This window comes from Hemitrygon akajei, chromosome 22 (assembly GCF_048418815.1).
Source record: "Hemitrygon akajei chromosome 22, sHemAka1.3, whole genome shotgun sequence".
Lineage (NCBI taxonomy): Eukaryota > Metazoa > Chordata > Chondrichthyes > Myliobatiformes > Dasyatidae > Hemitrygon > Hemitrygon akajei.
Window position 1 is genome coordinate 60,639,384 of NC_133145.1, and position 21,498 is coordinate 60,660,881.

A 21,498-nucleotide genomic window follows, 5' to 3' on the forward strand; every position below is an offset into this window, starting at 1 on the left:
GATGAATGTGCCCAACTTCAACCCCTGCTGCCCTTCCCAAATGTAATGTTTTTTCTTGCTGGAACTTAAAAGGATTTGCATTTTCCCTCCAGCATGACTCAAGTTTGTTAGAATAATTTATGCTCACCCAAATTCTGTCAGAACTTCACCATGGATGGTTCCAAGCACGGCTGTGCAAGGAGGAGGGTCGGACATGGGGCTAGCAATCCCATCCAGTGAAAACCTAGAGGTACAGAAACCTAACAGAAACTCCAAAGACCTCAACCCTGGGAGAAGAAGGATCTAGAAGAAGGACTACACCTGGGGACAATTTGAAAGAACTGCCGATCTAGTGTGAGCTGCCTATATCTAGTTGAGGTGATGGGCTTAAGAAGAAGAAGAAATTCTGTCAGGTTAAAATAACTATTCGCTTCACACAAACTCTCAAGCAAATAGATTTATTAGATTTAGCAAATCAAATAAACACTGGATATGTGATCTCTATAATTGGGAACATTTCATCAGTGCTTCCGGCAGTAAGGAGATAGTGCTGATTGGTTCATCTTCCCCTTTCCCCACTCCTTACCAATGGATGACAACTTGTGAGATTGAACATGGAACAGTACAGGCCATTCAGCCCTCATTGTTGTGCTGACCTTTTAACCTGTTCCAAGATCAATCTAATCCTCCCTTCCCACATAGCCCTCCAATTTATTTTCATCCATGTGCCTTGAATGTCCCTCAACCACCATCCCCAGCAGTGCATTCCAAAAATCCTACCATGACATCTCCTCTAAACTGTCTTCCAATCACCTTAAAAGGTACCTTCTTAGATTAGTCATTGCCACCCTTGGAAAAAGGCGCTGACTATCCGCACTCTATCTATGTCTCTTATCATCCTATATACCTCTATCAAGTTGCCTCTCATCCTCCTCACCAAAGGGAAAAGCCCAAGCTTGTTCAGTCATTCCTCATGAGACATGTTTTTCTTATCCATGCAGCATCCTAGTAAAACTCTTCTGCATGCTCTCTAAAGCTTTCATATCCTTCCTATAATGAGGTGACCAGAACAGAACACAATACTCCAAGTGTGGTCTAACCAGAGTTTTATAAAGGTGCAACGTTACTTTGCGGCTCATGAACTCAATCCCCTGACTAATGAAGATGAACAGATCAAATGCCTTCTTAACCACCTTACGGACAATGGATTATGGGTCAATGGACTTGGACCCCAAGATCTCTCTGTTCCTCCACACTACTAAGAATCCTGCCATTAATCATGTTTGAACTTCCAAAATGAATCACTTCATGCTCTTCCATATTGAACTCCATCTGCCACTTCAGCCCAGTTCTGCATTCTGTCAATGTCTTATTATAACCTATGATGCCTTGTAGTACAGTATCCACAACACCACTAACCTTTGTGTCACCTGTGATGTATGTATTGATATTGACTCTGGTTTGATGTATTCTTGGAAACTTTACTGCATGCTCACTCAATGTCCAACTTCTGATTCCCACATCCACAAACAACTGTAACAGGAACTGTTACCTGCTTGTATTAGCATGCAAGCAGCCCATTGCTTGATTCAAGTAATTCTTAACTGTCAGTCAAACAGTTCAGAGAGATTGTGGAGGAAATGTTGTTGCCAATCCAAACTCACTGGGGTCTGCAAGTGAGGAAATTGTGGATCCAATTGCACAAGGAAGTATTGAGGCAATGATGGTATTGAATTCTGAGCTGTAGTCAATAAAGAGCATCCTGATGTATGCACCTTTGCTGTCCAGATGTTCTAGGGTTGAGAGAAGAGCCAATGAGATGGGATCTGCTGTGGATCTGTTGCTCTGGTAGGCAAATTGGAGCGGATCCAAGTCACCTCTCAGGCAGGAGTTGATATGTTTCATCACCAACCTCTCAAAGCACTTCATCACAGTGAATGTAAGTGTTACTGGACGATAGTTATTGAACCAGGTTACCACGATCTTCTTGGGTACCGGTATAATTGAAGCTTGCTTGAAGCAGGTGGGTACCTCAGACTGTCCCAGCAGGAGGTTAAAGATCGCAGTGTACACTCCAGTCAGTTAATCAGCACAGGTTTTTAGTATGTGGCCAGGTACCCCATCTGAGGCAGTAGGTTCACCCTCCCGTAGGCTGCTCACACATCAGCCTCAGAGACTGAAATCGCAGGATCATCGGGAGTTATGGGAGTTCATGATAGTTCCTCCATATTTTGGTGGTCAAACCAAGCATAGAAGGCATTGAGGTCATCTGGAAGCAAAGTCCTGTTGTGCATAGATAAATAAAGACCAGTATGTACTTATTTACAATGTAAACACTATTATAGAAAGTGGTTTAAAGTGTTTGCAGTGAAGTGTAGTGATGGGGGTGGTAGACAGGGGCTGGTAGACAGGGTGGTAGATAGGGCCAACAAGAATAGTTAATTAAATTCACTACCTGGGGAAGAAACTGTTAAGATGGTGTGACATTTTTGTTTTAATAGCCCTATGGTGCTTTCTAGAAGGGAACTTTAGGAAAAGGCAGCTTGCAGGGTGGGTAGTGTTTGCAATGATTTTTTTCCTACCCACTTCTTTGTCCTGAACACATCCTATACATACAAGTCCTGCACCATTTTCTTAAAATTTCTCTTAGATTTCTCACCATGATTTTTTTAAAAGAATGAAACTTAAATTCCTGGCTTCTGCTAAACCATCCTGTAAAGCTGACTTTCTCACATATGTGAAAATCTCCTGAAGGCCTTAGGAAATAGCAAAGATCTAAAGGAAGTTAAAGGTTCTATAAAAATACAAGTCATTCTTAATAGTTCATAACCATTAATAAATTACATACGAATGCTTTCTGTTGCTCCATAATTATAAGCTAATTTGGTATATATTACCAGGGAGATATAGATGTTTCCTCTAATCCAGTGGTTTTGTCCCTAGGTAATCTGCACGCTTTGTTGTTCAGCCCAGAGTTGTGCTGATTGGGAAACAGCTTGGCCAGAAATGTTTCACAATGTTATCTTTAAAAAAAGGAAGATTTGACTTTTGGCGTTCCCATGGTCATTAACCTGAGATTGGCTAATAAAGTATTAGTAATATATAATATCAGGCTTCCAAAGGACAGTAGTTCATTTGTCTCTGTACTCTGCAAAACACCAATTGAAAAACAAGATGGTTCCTATATATTTCCTCTTTGCGCTGGTTTATCAACTATTTGTTTGTAAATATGTTTCAGCAGGTAAGTGATCATGACATACAAAGTTTTAATGAAACCTTTTCGTTTGTATATTCAATTTTTTTTACTAGTGTACTGAGGCCTGTATTACCAACTCACTGAGTCTTTAGCATTGAAAAACGCTTTGGGTCATGGGGAGGGTTTGGTTGGAGTAGGGGAAATGAGAGAATTTCCCAACTTCTGCATTAACAGGCAGCCCCTGGCATTTAGCAATCAAACCTTGCTGAAAATTATTGACCCCACTGATAATGGATGACAGGAAATCTCCAGCTGAGTGAGACTTGGTGATTTCTGAGATCTTTGGTTTGGTATGGATCTCACGGTGGAAGTGTGATGGTATTGTGATGGGGAATTGTTGCAGTTAATTTGTTGAATGTTACCTGTATAATTGTTTTTTCCAAAATGCCAGTTACCACAGCAGAGTTACTTTGGACAAAATGGAACATGGCTAGCGTCTTCTGTATTTTTAAAGGACATTTTCAAATTTTCAAACTCCTGTTTTCTCTCAGATGGTTGACCAGGAAGCTCTGATGACATTTCTCAACTGTGTCTTATTTTGGGGTGGACAGCAGATATGAGGCAAAGGACACAGCTAAGGGGCATCATCATGGGGTTTTGTAACGATAGCTTGTGAAACAAGGGGAGTGACTGTCAGTGAGTGTCCCTCCCCGCATTCATAAAGTCCAAATTGTGCAGAGTGTGATGTTGTGTTGAATTGGGCAGACTGACTGGACAACTGTGACTAGTGCATATTGCTGGTGCAAGCTATCAGTGGTACTATGAGCTTCTAGAAGATCCTCCATATTTTCTGGCTAAGAGGATGTGGCCACAAACATCATGAGGAAACATTGGAGATGGGTTGGACATAAGATGAGAAAAGAGGCCATTTCCATCATCAAGACAGCACTTCTTTGGACCCCTGAAGGGCAGAATAAATGCAGGAGACCAAAGGCAACTTGGCGCCATACTGTAGAAGCAGGAATGAAGACCCTGAACCACATCTGGGGCACAAGAGAGAAGATAGCTAAGGACAGACAGAGATGGAGGGCCTTCATTGCTGCCCTAAATGCCAGTGGCATAACAGACAGTAAGTAAGTAAGCTATCAGTGAGTCACAGGTAGTTGCCCTTTTGGACAGCTCAGTTCATCTGTTTTTTTGTGCCAGTTGTTTCTCAAAAGCAAGTGAGACATAGTACACAGTGTTTTGCCACAGTTACCTGTGTAATGCACTTCTGAAGGTGACAGTGGCCTTACCAATCTTAAATTAACAGATATCTTAAGAGCGAATATACATGCATCATAAATAACATACTACTTTGTTCTTAAAGACAATGAATAGTTTTATGCAAATACTTGAGCACATGTATTCATAACTGAACAGACTGGTGATTTTAATGCGACAACTATGAACCACATTCAAGAATTTGTGGATACACATATCTGCAATAAACACCGGAGGGTGTTTCAGCCTTTACTATTCTCTGAGGACTTCCAAAGGGAAACTATGCTAACTTTGAACATTAATTATCCACATCACAGATCAAAAAAAAAATGGGGACTACTGTATTCCCCACTAATCAAAAAAGACTAATTCTAGTTTTGGTTTTACCTCTGTATTCAGTGCTCATCATGGTACCATATAAATGAGGTGAGAGTGAGAGACAGTGTGTTATGGACCCTCCTGGGTGAAAACAACACTTCCATAATTTGCCCTTTAACCATTTCACCTATGACATGAAATCAATATGGCTTATTTCATTTCATTTATTTATTTATTTAGAAATACAGCGTGGAACAGGCTCAAGAAGCCGCACCACCCAGCAACTCACCTATTTAACCCTAGCCTAATCACAGGGCAATTTACAATGACCAATTAACCTACTAACTAGTTAGTCTTTGGACTGTGGAAGGAAACTAGAGCATCCAGATAAAACCTACGCTGTTCATGGGGAGAAAACTCATAAAAACTCCTTACAGACAGCACCAGAATTGAACTCCAGAATCCAGAATGTGTGAGCAGTATTAGCATCGCGCTAACTGCTACCCTGCTGTGGTGCACCAATTATTGATTATTGGAACAGGAAACCATGAAAAGCAAAGTATATATTTCATGGAAAAAAATGAAAAAGGAGGGGATGAGGAGAAAGGGGTAAAATAAAAAAAAGACCGATTTAAGTAAGAAGAAATGATATTAATAAAAAATCAGAATCAGGTTTAATATCACTGGCATAAGTCGTGAAATTTGTTAACTTTGCGGTAGCTCTACAATGCAATACATAATAATAAAGAAAAACTGAATTACAGTAAGTAATTAAATAGTTAAATCAAATAAGTAGTGCAAAAAATAGAAATAAAAGTAGTGAGGTTGTATTCATGAGTTCAATGACAATTCAGAAATCAGATGTAGCGGGTAAGAAGCTGTTCCTGAATCATTGGATATGTGCCTTCATGGTTCTGTACCTCCTTCCTGATAGTAGCAATGAGAACAAGGCATGACCTGGGTAATGGGGATCCTTAATAATGGACGCTGCCTTTTAGAGGTATCACTCCTGGATAATATAGAAACTAGTGCTCATGATGGAGCTAAGTTTACACCTGTCTATAGCTTACTTCGATCCTATGCAATAGCAAAATAAATAAACAGAATAAATAGCTTACAAATCAAACCATTTAGTGAACCTTTCACTATTCAGCTAACCTCATGATGAGGTTGCCCAAATCTCCAGAAATCTTTTACTTCCAAATATTTGCCAAGTTTTTTATTTCTTTTCCCCAATGTGAATAGTAACAGCATCTCCATTATAACTGAATATATTCTTTCTGTACCTACTTCATTCAATCATCAGAACACAATGTGTTTTATTTTGGATTTCCAGCATCTGCAGAATTTCTTGTGTTAAAGTACAACGATAATGTCTCATCCTTGAATGGATTCTAATGAACCTTTTCTGTAAACATGTGCTCACATTCTAGATTGAGGCTCTACACAGACATTTCTGAAGCAAAAACCCTACAACTAAGCAATTAAATAAAGCGAACTTTGGATCTTTCTCTGCATCATTCAGCAATGACCAAATCCACCAAACAAATGGAAACCTCTAAAACATTTAAAACTCTGTAAGTTGATACCTGATCAGATTATCATTTTATGCCACCAAGCCAGGAGGTACTTTGCCTCATCTGGTACCTTCATTGAATGGGAAACATGCTCAGTTCCAAAACACTTTGCCCTGTCAGGAACATTCAGATGAAAATTCAACTCACAGAAATGACTGACCCATAAGGCCATATAATATAGATGCAGAATTAAGCCATTTGGCCCATTGAGTCTGCTGTGTCATTTCATCACGGCTGATCCATTTCCCTCTCAGCTCCAATCTCTTGCCTTCTCCCCATATCTGTTAATGCCCTGATCAATAAAGAATCTATTAATCCCTGCCTTAAATATGCATAAAGACTTGACCTCCACAGCTGCCTGTGGCAGAGAATTCCACACTTTCAACACACTCTGGCTAAAGAAATTCCTTCTCAACTCCTTTCTCAAAGAATACCCTCTTTTCTGAGGCTGTGTCCTCTGGTATTAGACTCCCTTACCATTGGAAACACCCTCTTCACATCCATTTTATCAAGGCCTTTCACCATTCAATATGTTTCAATGAGGTCACTCCTCAATCTTTCGAATTCCAATGAATACAGGCCCAGAGCCATCCATCGCTTTTCATTTGTTAAGCCATTCAATCCTGGTATTATTTTCATGAACTTCCTTTGAACCCTCTCCAGTTTCAGCACGTCATTTCTACAATAAGGGGCCCAAAAGTGTTCACAATACTCCAAGTGAGGCCTCATCAGTGCTTCATAAAGTACCAACATTATATCCTCACTTTTATATTCTAATCCTTTTGAAATGAATACTAACATTGCATTTGCCTTCCTCACCACAGTCTCAACCTGCAAATTAACCTTTAGGGAATCCTGCACAAGGACCCCCAAGTATCTTTGTACCACAGTTTTTTGAATTTCTTTCTCCATTTATAAAATAGTCAACCTTTTCATTTCTTCTAACGTAGTGCAAAACCATACACTTCCCAACACTATATTCCATCTGCCACTTCTTTGCCCATTCTGTCTAAGTCCTTCTATAGCCCCTCTACTTCTTCAAAACTACCTGCCCCTCCATCTATCTTCATATCATCTGAAAACTTTGCAATAAAGCCATTAATTCCATCATCCAAATCATTGACATACAAGGTAAAAAGAATTGATCCCAACACAGATCACTGTTGAACACCAATAGTCTCCAAAAGCCAACAGGAAAAGGCTCCCTTTATTCCCACTCTTTGCCTCCTGCCAATCAGCCGCTGTTTTATCCATGCTAGAACCTTTCCTGTATTACCATGGGCTCGTAGCTTGTTAAGCTGTCTTATGTGTGATGCCTTGTCAAACGCCTTCTGAAAATCCAAGCATACAACATCAACCAATTCTCCTTTGTCTATCCTGCTTGTTATTTCTTCAATGAATTCCAATAGATTTGTCAGGCAAGATTTCTCCTTGAGGAAAGCATGCTGACTATGGCCTATTTAATCATGTGCCTCCAAGTAACCTGAGACCTTATCCTTAATAATCAGCTCCAACATCTTCCCAACCACTGAGGGTCAGACTAACTGGCCTATAGTTTGCTTTCTTCTGCCTCTCTCCCACCTTGAAGTATAGAATGACATTTACAATTTTCCAGTCTTCTGAAACCATTCCAGAATCTAGTGATTCTTGAAAGATCATTACTAAAGCCTCCATAATCCTTTCAGCCACCTCCTTCAGAACCCTGGGGTGTAAACCATCTGGTTCTGGTGACTTATCTACCTTCAGACCTTTCAGTTTCTCAAGAACCTTCTCTCTTGATATGGTACCTCACACATTTCATGACCCCTGACATCTGGAACTTCAACTATACTGCTAGTGTCTTCCACATTGAAGACTGATGCAAATTATTTATTCAGTTTGTCTGTCATTTCGTTGTCTCCTGTTACTATTTCTCCTGCATCATTTTCCAGCGTTCTAATATTCACTCTCACTGCTCTTTTACATTTTATGTATCTGAAGAAACTTACGGTGGCCTCTTTAGTGTTTTTGGCTAGCTTACGTTCGTATTCCATCTTTACCTTATTAATGACTTTTTGAAGTTTCCTTCTGTTTGTTTTTAAAAGCTTCCTAATCCCCTAACTTCCCACTAATTTTTGTTCTATTATATGCCCTCTCTTTGGTTTTATGTTGGCTTTGACTTCTCTTGTTAGCCATGGTTGTGTCATCTTTTCTTAAGAATACTTCTTTCTCTTTGGGATGTACTGTATATATCAAGCAGACACGAGGAAATCTGCAGATGCTGGAAATTCAAACAACAACACACACAAAATGCTGGTAGAACACAGCAGGCTAGGCAGCATCTATAGGGAGAAGCGCTGTCGACATTTTGGGCCGAGACCCTTCGTCAGGACTAACCGAAAGGAAAGATAGTAAGAGAACCCTCTCCAGTTTCAGCACGTCATTTCTACAATCTCTTACTATCTTTCCTTTCGGTTAGTCCTGACGAAGGGTCTCGGCCCGAAACATCGACAGTGCTTCTCCCTATAGATGCTGCCTAGCCTGCTGTGTTCTACTGTATATATCATGTGCCTTCTGAATTGATTCCAGAAATTCCAGCCATTGATGCTCTGCCATCGTCCCTGCCAGTGTTCTTTTACAGTCAATTCTGGCCATCTCCTCTCTCAAGCCTCTGTAATTTCCTTTACTCCACTGTAATACTGATACATCTGACTTTAGCTTCTCCTTCTCAAATTTCAGGGTGAATTCAATCATCTTATGCTCACTTTCCCCTAAGGGTTATTTTACCTTAACCTCTCTAATCGATTCTGTTTCATTGCATAACACCCAATCCAGAATAGCTGATCTCCTAGTGGGCTCAACCACCAACTGCTCTAAAAAGCCATCTCGTCAACATTCTGGAAAATCCCCCTCCTGGAGTATAGCACCAAACTGATTTTTCCAATCTACCTGCCTATTGAAGTCCCCCGTGACTATTGTAACATTGTAAATGCATTTGGCATGCATTTTCTAACCCCCATTGTAATTTGTAGGTCACACCCTTACTGTTTGGGGGCCTGTATACAATTCCCATCAGGGTCCTTTTACCCTTGCAGTTCCTTAGCTCTATCCATAATGATTCAACACCTTCCCATCCTAAGTCACCTCTTTCTGATAATTTGTTTACATTTTTTACCAGTGGAGTAACTGCACCCCCTCTGCCTTCCTGCCTGTCCTTTTGATACAATGTGTATCCTTGGACATTGAGCTGCTAGCTATAATCTTCTTTCAGCCATGATTTGGTGATGCCTGCAACATTATACCTGCCAATATGCAACTGTGCTTTAAGTTAATCTATTTTATTGCGTATAATGTGCACACTCAAATATAACACCTTCGGTCCTGCATTCACCCTTTTTGATTTTTTCTGCCTTTTATGTTGTAACTCATCCTGTTGACCTACCCCTGAACTCACAGCATAGAGAGCTTGGATATCCTGTATCTACATAATCATTGGTGAGATATTACAAAAACAACCTGAAATAAGAGAGCACTCTGATTCGCAAAAAAAAAAAAGTCCATCATTTAAGACCAAAAGAGACTAAATATCTTCACTTGGAAGGTTGAGCATCTTTGGAACTCCCTTTCCTGGAGGGGTGTAGATGCTCAGTCAATGAACAAAGGGTGAGAATTAAACAATTTTGAACACATCAATGATCCATTGACATGGAGATCAGATGGCAAAGAGGAGCTGAGGGTGAAAATTATTAATTAATTGCATCAAGGGAATTGAATATCTTGTTCATTCAATCCTCAGAGTACATCATTTGGAAGTATCTAAGCTTTTAAAGTAATGATGAACGGACTTGATGGACAGAAAGGTCTTCCCTTATTGTATTTTCCTCTTGGTGAGAGCGATGTGTGATGTTGGATAAGAGGGAGTTTGGAGGGCAACTTGAAAGGGAGAAAATATATGGAAAAGAAATAAACATTTTGCAGAGAAAATCATGATGATTCTCTCCTTCTCTATAGCATGTGGCAGACCACCCGAGCTCAAAAACGGACATGTTATGAATGGGAAGAAAGTCTATGAACCTGGTGAAGAAGCAGTATACTCCTGTAACACTGGATATGCAGGATTTGGTTACAACAAGCTTGTTTGTCCACAGACTGGCATGTGGAGCAGGCCCAAATTCCAGTGTGAACGTAAGTATACAGAAAAAAATCTGTGAATAATCTTTATCTGCAATTGCAATTGTTTCTGAGGTTAGGCAGCTTCTTCTTTGCAAAAGTGTGAAGGACAACAACTCATCTTTCAGTAAAGTACTTCATAGCCACCTGCACTCAACACTTGCCATTTCTTGGGCAGTAGTGGGAGGTTGGAGGATGAATGGTTAATGACAATACAATGTAACAGATACTAGAAATCAGGAACAAAAGAAAATTCTGGAACACTTAGCAAACCATACAGTATCTATGGAAACAGAAGAAAGTCTGCAGATGTTGGAAATCCAAAACAACATACATAGCACACTGGAGGAACTCAGTAGGTCAGGCAGTATCTATGATAAAAAATGACCAATTCAGGCCAAGACCCTTCTTCAGAACATCAGTATCAAAGGGAAGAAAAGAAGAGATGATGTTTGAAGCCAAGGACCCTTCATCAAACCAGAAAAGAATAAAAACAAGTGTGAATAAAGCTCCGGGGGGAGGGTGAGGTACCTGAGGGAACAGAGAAAATGTTGTGCTGTCAGAGACAACTACTTTAAAAATAGCAATTAGGTACTCAAGAGAAAATAAACAAATACAATCTGAAAGATAAAACCACTTCTTCACAGAGACAAAAAGGGTGGTTACCTGTGAATATTAAATGTTAATATGAAATCCCAAGGGCAGCAACATACCGAGACAGAAGATGTGTGTTGCTCTTTGAATTAGTATTGAGCGTTGTTGGAACAATGTAGGAAGCCAGAGACAGAGAGGTTAGAGTGAAAGTGGGGCTGAGAATTGAAATGATTGGTGACCAAAAGCTCATGATCACCCTTGCAGATGTGTTCAGCAAACCAACTATCCACTCTGTATTTGGCATCTCCTGTAAACACATTACATTGCTGGTTAAGCATTTCCTCAGTCAGGCATGGACTCTTTGGGTCTTTGGATGGAGTGAATAGAAGTGGTCAAAGTGCAGTTACTGCACCTATTGTGATTAACGTGGGAGAGATCCATGAGGGGGGAAGCAGTGAAAGTGTGAACAAAATTAGAATTGTCCTTTCAGAATGCCCTCGGCATTCCTTGGATGCTTGGATTCCATGGAGTGTCCTGACGAAGGGTCTCGGCCCGAAACGTCGACAGTGCTTCTCCTTATAGATGCTGCCTGGCCTGCTGTGTTCCACCAGCATTTTGTGTGTGTTCCTTGGATGTGTTGCTTGTTAATGCAAATGACACATTTCACTGTATGTTTCAATACATAAGTGACAAATAAATCTAAATCTGAAATCTTAAAAAGAAAAAAGGTGGGAGGAGGGACAATATGTCTAGTGGTGGAATCTAAGGAGGAAGCAATTGGAAGCAATTGGGATGGAAGGTGAGGTTAAAGGGCCATACATCCTTGTTCTAGATAGAAGGAGAAGGGGTGAGGACAGTTGTACAGAAATTGTAGAGAATCGGTTCAGAACCCTATCAACCATGGCAGAGGATATGCCACAGTTAAGGAAAAGGAAGACAAAAATACTGGTATGTAAAAGGATTTGGCAGTTGCTGGAACAAACAAGGTATAAGCAGTGACTGCCAGACCTTGTTTGTTCCAGGCAAGCTATCTTCACTCACTAATCTCACTACTGCTTTGTATCAACATACTTTTGCTAGTTACTTTCTCTCTGCTATCACAAAACTTCCTTTGTGTTTTCACCTCCCTATCCCATTTCACCTTGACATTTACACCTCTAACTTGTTCCTGTTCTGGTCGCAGTTCATTGACCTGTTTTTTGTTTTTTTCCCCTCCTCTTCGTCCTCCTCCTGCTCCTCCCCCCCCCCCCCCCCCATGCTGATTATTCACATCATCTACCTTGGATTTCCAGCACCTGCAGAATGCAGTCAAGGGCAGTACAATGCCCTTGTACAGTGTCAGTGATCGCTAATCAGGGTTCAATTCCCATCATTGTCTGTAAGGAGCTTATATGTTCTCCTTGTGACTATCTGGGTTTCCTCTGGGTGAACCAGTTTCCTCCCAGATTCCAAAGATATACGGGTTAGAATTAGTAAGTTATTGGTATGCTATGTTGGTATTGGAAGTATGACCCTGCACAGTCGTTGGACAGTATTGATCATTGATGTAAAGAGACACATTTCACTGTTTTGCCGTACATGTGCCAAATAAAGCTAATCTTTAGCTTTTAATACTAATTTGTATAGGAACAAATCAGTTCCCCTTGATTTGTAATCTTGGACTTTGCAATTCCAAAGTTGAAGGCTACGGAGTTTTGAAGAATAGTTGGAAGACTCACCAAAACAAATCAGAGAGGTTTCAGGACCACCTGTCCTAACTGTGGATACCACTCTACCACAATACACAATGGTAGGCAAAATACTAGAAGCAGGTGACTTCCCATCCCAATAGGATGAGGAGCATGAATGAACTGTTCATGAATGAACCACCTCAACAAATAATGATCTGACTCATGTGAAGATTGTGGGAGCGGAACCACGTTGGAAGGGGCTTGTAACATAAAACAATAGCTGCCCGAGAGAGAGAGTTGAATGCATATACAATGTGGTAACCAGAGATTTGAAAATGAAATAAGTTTCTAACTTTTTCTGTTTTATTTATTCATGAAATATGCGCTTCCAAAATGTGCAAACTTCTTACAGGCAGCAGCGGGAATTGAACCCTGATTGGTGATCATTGGCACTGTAATGACACTATGCAAACCACTATGCTACCTTGCCACTCTAAAACATAACAGACAGAACATAAATATACATTATACCTGTACATAAATTATACCAGACAACAAAGAAAAAAATTGGATTAAGTTATTTCTGTTCAGGGATGTAGCTAATATGATCAAACATCACATCTATTGCCCTTTCGAAATTAGGAAATGGTTAAGAACACTTATATGTGGCTTCAGAGTCAGCTACAACAATGGATCTAGAGTCACATACAAAAAAGTGTCAACTTAGATTTGCAGATTTCTGTCCTCAAGGAGATTAGATGGATTTTTAGGATGGTTGGCCAGAATCATGGTCTCTATGACCCAATTTTTAGGTCACCTTCATAGCTCCCTTGCTGAAGTCAGTAAATTAGGAGATAATTGATTGTATATCAGTACCTATCATTTCAACCAATCTTTAGATCATAATTTTTCATTGTTAGGGCAGCTTAACAGTAGAATCAAACTCATATCCAGGAATCAATTATTCTATAAAAGTTCATCAACTAGATTGGTTAGTTTTATAAAATGAAAAGATAGTTAAATAACTTAGAGATATGTATTTTCTTTCCATGAAAGCAAGATCGTGTTCAGTTCCAAAAATGCTGGAGAATGGAGAAATGCAAGCAACGGAGTTCAAGTTTGGAAAACAGATTTACTATCATTGCAATGAAGGGTAGGTACTATGCGGACAATGTATGACAATTTAATGATACTCATCTTCCAACTGTGATATGGAAATAGTCTATTTTGCCCAGGAGTCCCCAACCTGAGGTCCACTAACCTCTTGCTTAATGGTATTGGTCCATGGCATAAAAACAGTTGGAACTCCTAATTTAGCCCATGGGGTCCACGATGACCAACCAAGGACATTTGAGTTTAATCTGATTTCCTGATTTTCCTTTGCACCCTAATATTACACATTTAGTTATTTTTAAAACATGATAATAACTTCTACTTTTACCACCATTTTAGACTATGAGAACCTGAATTATTTTTTGCACACTTCGGATATAATAGAAAGTCAATTTCCCCCTAATCCTTCCATTATCTATTACTTTATAGTTTATTTTTATGTTTCTTGCTTGCTTAATCTCATATTCCATTTTCCCTTTCTTTAAATAATTTTTTTGGTCAACCTTTGCTTAATTTCCCAAGCACTTCCAATCCTCAGGTTTACAACCTTTACTGACAAGGTTATATTGTTTTTCTTTGTATTTTAATACTAACAGTACTTTCTCCTAAAATCCATGGTTGGATGTGTTTTGTGCCCTAAAGATGGGTATAATTTTGAAACTTGAGTAATATTTATTTTAATTACTGTAGAAAATTTCTTTTAACACTGTCATATACTTTAATGCTTTCCAATATATCATAACCAAAATTTAAAATTGCTGATGCTTTAAATCTGTCATCAGAAAAAATAATGCCAGGAAAAAAAACGTAGAATTGGAAAGGGGCACATGAATGTGGCTTACCTGAAGCAGGCAAATTTAATGTTCACAGTGATCTTGACTGTACCTCCTTCCACACTGTCTCTTGGAATGGTGCCATCCCTTTTCCCGCATTTTCTGTTTTTTTTTACCATAACCAATATACCCATCATTTCTTCTAAGTTCCCTTTGAAAAAATTGGTTTCAGATACAACAATATCATTTTCACTGTCACTGTATTGTTGGACCAATATCAATGGTTGTGGAAAATGCTGGTATCTTAAAGGATGCGGTAACAAAACACTAAATAATAACTTGACTGAGCAGAATTGATGCAGATTTATGATGAAATCTTTTTAAGGATGTGTCTTGTAGGGTTAATGAAGGAGGAAATCAGTGACTGTGGTGTGTTGGGATTTTTAGAAGGTTTGGATTAATCAGAGAGATGGTGAACTTGTTCACCTGAAATCAGGAGCACTACATTGGCAGGGATTGCATGTTGGTTGACAGAGAACAAAGAGAAGGAATAATGGAGTCTTCCTCAGGTTAACTGTGACTAGTAGTAAGGGGTAAGTCATCTAGGACTGAGACAACATTCAGGGTGTGGTGATTTTTGTAAAATCTCTGCATTGACATTTTGTGAAACAGTGGTTCCCAACCCTTTTTATGCCATGGACCAATACCTTTAAGCAAGGGATCCGTGGAGCCCAGGTAAAGGGTCAGTCACTGATTGCATTCAAAGCAGAGGTCAATAGATTTCTGGATAATAGACCAAATTCAGTCATAATCACACTGAATAATAGAGCAAACACGAGGAAATCTGCAGATGCTGGAAATTCAAACAGCAACACACACAAAATGCTGGTAGAACACAGCAGGCTAGGCAGCATCTCTCGGGAGAAGTGATGTCGACGTTTCGGGCCGAGACCCTTCGTAAGGACTAACCGAAAGGAAAGATATAGCAGGCTTGGAGAACTGAAAGGCCACATCTGCTCTTATTTCTTATGTTTTATGCTCTGAAATCAATATCTTAAGTTACTGACCTCTCTGCTAAGGGAACTAGGACCTTCCTATCAATTTAATCACATATAATATATAATGGTCCACTTGGTGTTAAGAATACTAATTTTGAGAATGTTCTTTTCCTTCTGGATCATTTTTCCTGTAAGTAAACTTCTAAACCTACAGTATGTCATGTCCTTTGACAAGATTGATGATGTATTTTTGTTGAGAGTGGATACTACGCTCATACTAGTAAAAAGAAACTAAAATGATGATTTAGATTACGATCTCATGTCAGACAATTATTTCAGTCTCAGCTTCTCTAGAAAGTTGCATTAAATGACTCATTGCTAAACTAACAATTGTCCATTTAAGTTGCAATAATTCATTTATTTCATCCATTTTAATAGTGATGAAAATATCTGTTTCTTTGGTTTACACCCCCTGAATTTTATTGATGAAGTGGTTTTATTCTCCGTTTTTAACAATAGCTTTTCCAATGAGTCAGTGAGAAGAAGCACGAAATTATTGAACACCAAGGCAACTTCAATCAATATGCTATAGAAGAACACACATTAATGCACAACCACAGTATTTCACTCAATTCTATTTATAATAATGTGACAATTTCATTCATGACTGAAATGCAATCTCAGAAAGGTAATGCTAAAGTCCTAATTTATATATAACATTTTCAAAGTTACCATAAAAAGCACGTGACCTGAGAATATTACAAGACCATTGAATCTCAGCTTTGAATCTCTACCGAACAACCTGTCTACTGACATTGGTCCTTTCAGGAAGACACAATAAAACCTCCAGACCAAAATTTTTCTTGATGTTTCTAATGCTCAACATTTCCAGTTGAAGAGAAGCAGCATATATTTGGAAATAAGCCAATGGTGTTCAAGCCATAACTTTAATGTTTTGAATAAAAGCATTTAAATTTACATTCTTTCAGCAGTCTGCTGATTAGACTATTAATCAACAGGTTATAGATAGATGCCTGAAGATCTTTTTGTTTATTGCATACTATTCACTGCCAAACAGCTTTTTGAAGTCTATAGCAGAGAGGATTCATTGTATGTGTGCACCTTCTCTGCTGGGATATTAAAGGATATAACCTGACTTTCTCCTACACTTGTATAGTGCTGGATTCTCCTACTGGAGCATTGAAACTGTGAGAGTAAAGGAAAGAAGGGAACCTAGAGTATCAGTCTGATCTATTCTGCTACACTATACCCAACAACCTCCATGGCAGTCAGAATCAGAATCTGGTTTAATATCATCAGAATATATCATAAAGTTTGTTGGCTTTGCAACAACAGTACAGTGCAATACATAATAATAGAGAAATAACTGTGAATGACAGTAAGTATGTATATGTATGTGTATGTGTGTGTGTGTATATATATATATATAAATAAGGAGTGAAAAAATAGAAACAAAAAAATTAGTGGGATAGTGTTTAATGTCAATTCAGAAATTGGGTGGCAGAGGGAAGAAGCTATTTCTGAATTGTTGAGTGTGTGCCTTCACACTTCTGTATCTCCTTCCTGATGGTAGCAATGCGAACAAGGCATGACCTGGGTGATGGGCATCCTTAACAATGGATGCCGCCTTTTTGAGGCATCACTCCTTGAAGATGACTAAGCTCCTTAATGGAGCTGACTAAGTTTACAACTCTTTACAGCTTACTTCAATCCTGTCCAGTAGCCCTTCCCCCATACCAGATGGTGATGCAGCCAGTTAGAATGCTCCTCACAGTACATCTGTCAGAATTTTCGACTGTCTTTTGGAGACATACCAAATCTTCTTAAACTCCTAACAAAATACAGCCGAGCAAATATAATAAATGCACAATGTTTGATATTTGGCCAAATAGAAGATGTTTTCTGAGGTAGTTTTATAGGCCTTTGATCCCTTATATTTTATTTATTTATTGGGATACAGTGTGGAATAGGCCCTTCCAGCTCTTTGAGCCACATCACCACAATCTCCTGATTTATCCCTAGTTTAATCACGGGACAATTTACAAAGACCAATCAACCTACCAACTAGTTCGTCTGGGAGGAAACTGGAGCACTTGGAGGAAACCCATGTGGTCACAGGGAGGACATACAAACTCTTTTGCGGAGAGTGGAGGGAAATGAACCTGGATCAACAATGCTGTAAAGCATTGTACTAACCACTATGCTACCTGTGCTGCCCCATTAATTTTCTATCATTTCTTAATTTAAAGTTCTGCATGATTTGTGCAGTTGCAGGAATATGTTAAGCAAAAAGAATAGAGATTCCCTTCTGTTTCATATTTAGAAAGAGCAGAAGTTACTTTTGTTCAGTTTATGGAGTCCCAATTCCTGAAGCTCACCAATTGTATTGGAACAGAGCATATTAGATATGATTTACTTGTATTATTAAATATCTTGCATGCACTGTTATAAGGCCAGTTTTCCTTTATCTCTCTTTCAACACCCTGATTCCACCCACATCCATTGGAACTGGATGAAACAGAGGGTAACCCAAAGTATTCAAGCCAATCGATTGTACGTATAAATGTGGATGACTCCCAACTCACTGGAACACATTTGAATTGCACCCTGGATCTAAGCTCGACTCCTGTCAAATTATTAGCTTGCTGTAGAACCTTATTATTACTGAGCAGGAACAGGCTTGAAAGTTAATGGCTCAAACATATGAAGCATCTCTAGGCACAGGAAAAGCATCAAGACCACTTCCATTTTTGTAAGCCAAGATCTCTGGCTTCATATCCAATCTACAGCACTGAAGTTCAGGACAACTGATGTATATTTACATGCAGCAACTGCATATTAAATATAGTTAATGTGATGGCAAATTTGCACACAGCAAAGTCCCAAATGTAGCAAAGGATTTGAATCAAATAATATGCTTTATGAATTGAATGAATTGACTTTATTATTTACATCCTTCATATACATGAGGGGTAAAAATCTTTGTTACATCTGTCTAAATGTGCAATTTAGAGTAATTTATAATAAATAGTATGTACAACAGGATAGTCAATATAACAAAGAAATACAGTTGTGTACAGCATGAGTACAGCAGTCTGATGGCTTGGTGGACCTAGCTATCATGGAGCCTATTGGTCCTATCTTTTATGTTGTGGTACCGTTTCCTACACAGTAGCAGTTGGAACAATTTGTGGTTGTGGGGATTTGGGTCCTCAATGATCCTTCAGGCCCTTTTTACACACTTGTCTTTGTAAATGTCCTGAATAGTGGGAAGTTCACATCTACAGATGCGCTGCACTGTCTGCACCACTCTTTACAGAATCCTGCAATTGAGGGAAGTACAGTTCTCATACCAGGCAGTGATACAGACAGTAAGGGTGCTCTCAATTGTGCCCCTGTAGAAAATTCTTAGAACTTGGGGGCCCATACCAAACTTCTTCAACCATATGAGGTGAAAGAGGCCCTGTTGAAATATTGAATGGGGATAAAAATCGACAAGGATATTGGAGATAAGTGATCACAGAATCTTTAAAGTGTATCTTTGATGCCTTCATCAGTGCAGCAGTCTCTTAGTACCGAAGACTCTCAGAACTGAAAAGAATACAAATTTTCTTCTCAGTTTTCTTATCTCAGATTGAAATGTACAAGTTCTCAAAATAGAGGCTAGGGTGCTAACCAAAGAGCCATGATTTACAAAAGTGAAACAGGAAAGGCTGAAAGGTCATACTGCACACCATTTCCATGCCTTACATCATGAGGTTGTCACCTCCTTTTTGACATTAATACATAGGGAATAGACCTTTTTGGGTTCCAATGGCAGAGAAATCAGTTCCCAGTTCTGCAGCCATTACTTTATTTTTCACATAAGCACAGATATTCTCCAAATGCAAACACGAGAAAATCTGCAGATGCTGGAAATTCAATCAACACACACAAAGTCAGGACGAAGGGTCTCGGCCTGAAACCTCGACAGTGCTTCTCCTTATAGTTGCTGCCTGGCCTGCTGTGTTCCACCAGCACTTTGTGTGTGATATTCTCCAGTTACTTGTTTTCAAAGTACAGTGTTTATACTGACATTATAATTGGTAAATAAGTGTTTTTTCAAAATATTTATTTTATTTAGAAATATTTGGAAGTGTTTCCTACAGCCCACATATTTTAGAAATCAATTTGGTTTTGTGCTATATAGAGGAAAACATTGAAAGGATTGACAGGGCAAAATAAATCTCTGAATAATTTGTTACTAAAGAGAAGATTATTCCTAAGAAACTGTTCCAACCTACAACAGGTCATCATCTAATTTTATTTAATGTTCCTGTTATTTTGAATGTGTTTTACTGATCAGTAGTACTGCACCTTGTGATTTATGTGGGAGTAATAATTAGCTTTATTTCATAGGGAAAAATCATAGCTAGAAATAAGACTTCAGACACTTCTGATGGCCTAAATTGGCAATGTACAGTATCTAACAATAATGCTGAAAATAGCTGCATCAATATGTTGGGACCAGGTTAGATCCTCAGAGACCTTGACACCCAGAAACTTGAAATTGCTCACTCTTTCCACTTCTGATCCCTTGATGAGGATAGGTTCGTGTTCCCTCGACCTACCCTTTATGAAGATGCATGTTAGTTTGTAAATACCATGATCCCACAAGCAACAATCTTGTGCTTTCAGTGATGTTGGTGATGTAAAAGCATTACCTAGAACACCACAGAGTACTCTGCTGTTCTCCTCCTGAATAATACAGGAAATTTTAGAGAACTGCATCTGGGCTTGTTTCAAAGGTACATTTAATGTCAGAGAAATGTATACAATATACTTCCTGACATGCTTTTTCTTTGCAACCATTTATGAAAAGTGGAGTGCCCCCAAAGAATGAATGACAGTTAAATGTTAGAACCCCAAAGTCCCACCCAGCTCCCCTGCGTGTAAGCGGCAGCAAGCAATGATCCCCCTCTCCCCACCAGCAAAAAAAACATCGGCACCTGTCACCAAGCACTTAAGTGTGAGCAAAGCAACAGCAAAGACACAGACTTGCAGTACTCCAAAGACTACTTGTTCACTTGGTATTCAACATACCATAGGCTCTCTCTCCCCCTAATAAGGGAGAAAGAGTTGTCTCCGTTTCACAGCGAGAGGGGAGACATCACAAACAACTCGCTCATTTACAATGCTAGAAGTCCACTGCATCACTTTTTCTGAGCTCTGTGCTCGAAGATCTCAGGTCTCTGGGCACACAGCCTCAGATCTCCTATCTCACATGACATATCCATCTACCCAGACACTGACCTTCGATCCACCCGTTTCCAGAGCCACAAGATCTCAGCCCTCCAAAGACGAGTTGAGCTCTTAGGCCAAGCCCTTCGTGTGTCGAATAAAGGCCAGTCATGAAACCCCGAGAGCGGGTCCCATACCCGCAAAGAATGATAGTCAGCACGTAACTCCAGATCAGGATCTTCAAAAGAACCCTGAAAAGGAAAAACAGAGATGTTAAAGATAGAAATAGAGCTGTTTCCAAAGATGCAAGCAAAGGAGTCGCCATTAGGCGCCATTAATCCTCCTAACCTCTTCCAGGTTTTTATTTTGTATTCATTAAAATAATAAGGCAACTGTTACTGGAGTGTGACTGTATAGAGGTTTAACTGTTACCTAATCTAAAACACATATTCTCTGAATTGCAATATTCCCTAACAAATTAATTGCAAAATTAACCACAATTTTGCTTTAAAGTCCCTGAAATATGACTTGAACCAAAAATTATCAGTTGGCTCAGAAGTGAGTGTTTCCCATTACACCACAATTAATATTCTGACATATTCATGATAAGTGGCAGAAATACCATGG

General features: G+C 39.2%; 1 protein-coding gene across 1 annotated transcript in view; it reads left to right on the forward strand.

The window, feature by feature from the left end:
- The first annotated feature begins 3,091 nt into the window (after positions 1-3,091).
- Positions 3,092-21,498, forward strand: part of ntd5 (ntl-dependent gene 5) — a 37,260-nt gene continuing 18,853 nt past the window's right edge. Inside the window, exons 1-3 of the mRNA XM_073026400.1 lie at positions 3,092-3,220; positions 10,324-10,497; positions 13,803-13,899. Of these exons, the coding sequence (XP_072882501.1) occupies positions 3,154-3,220; positions 10,324-10,497; positions 13,803-13,899 (338 nt within the window). The 5' untranslated portion in view covers positions 3,092-3,153. The remainder of the gene's footprint in view (positions 3,221-10,323; positions 10,498-13,802; positions 13,900-21,498) is intronic.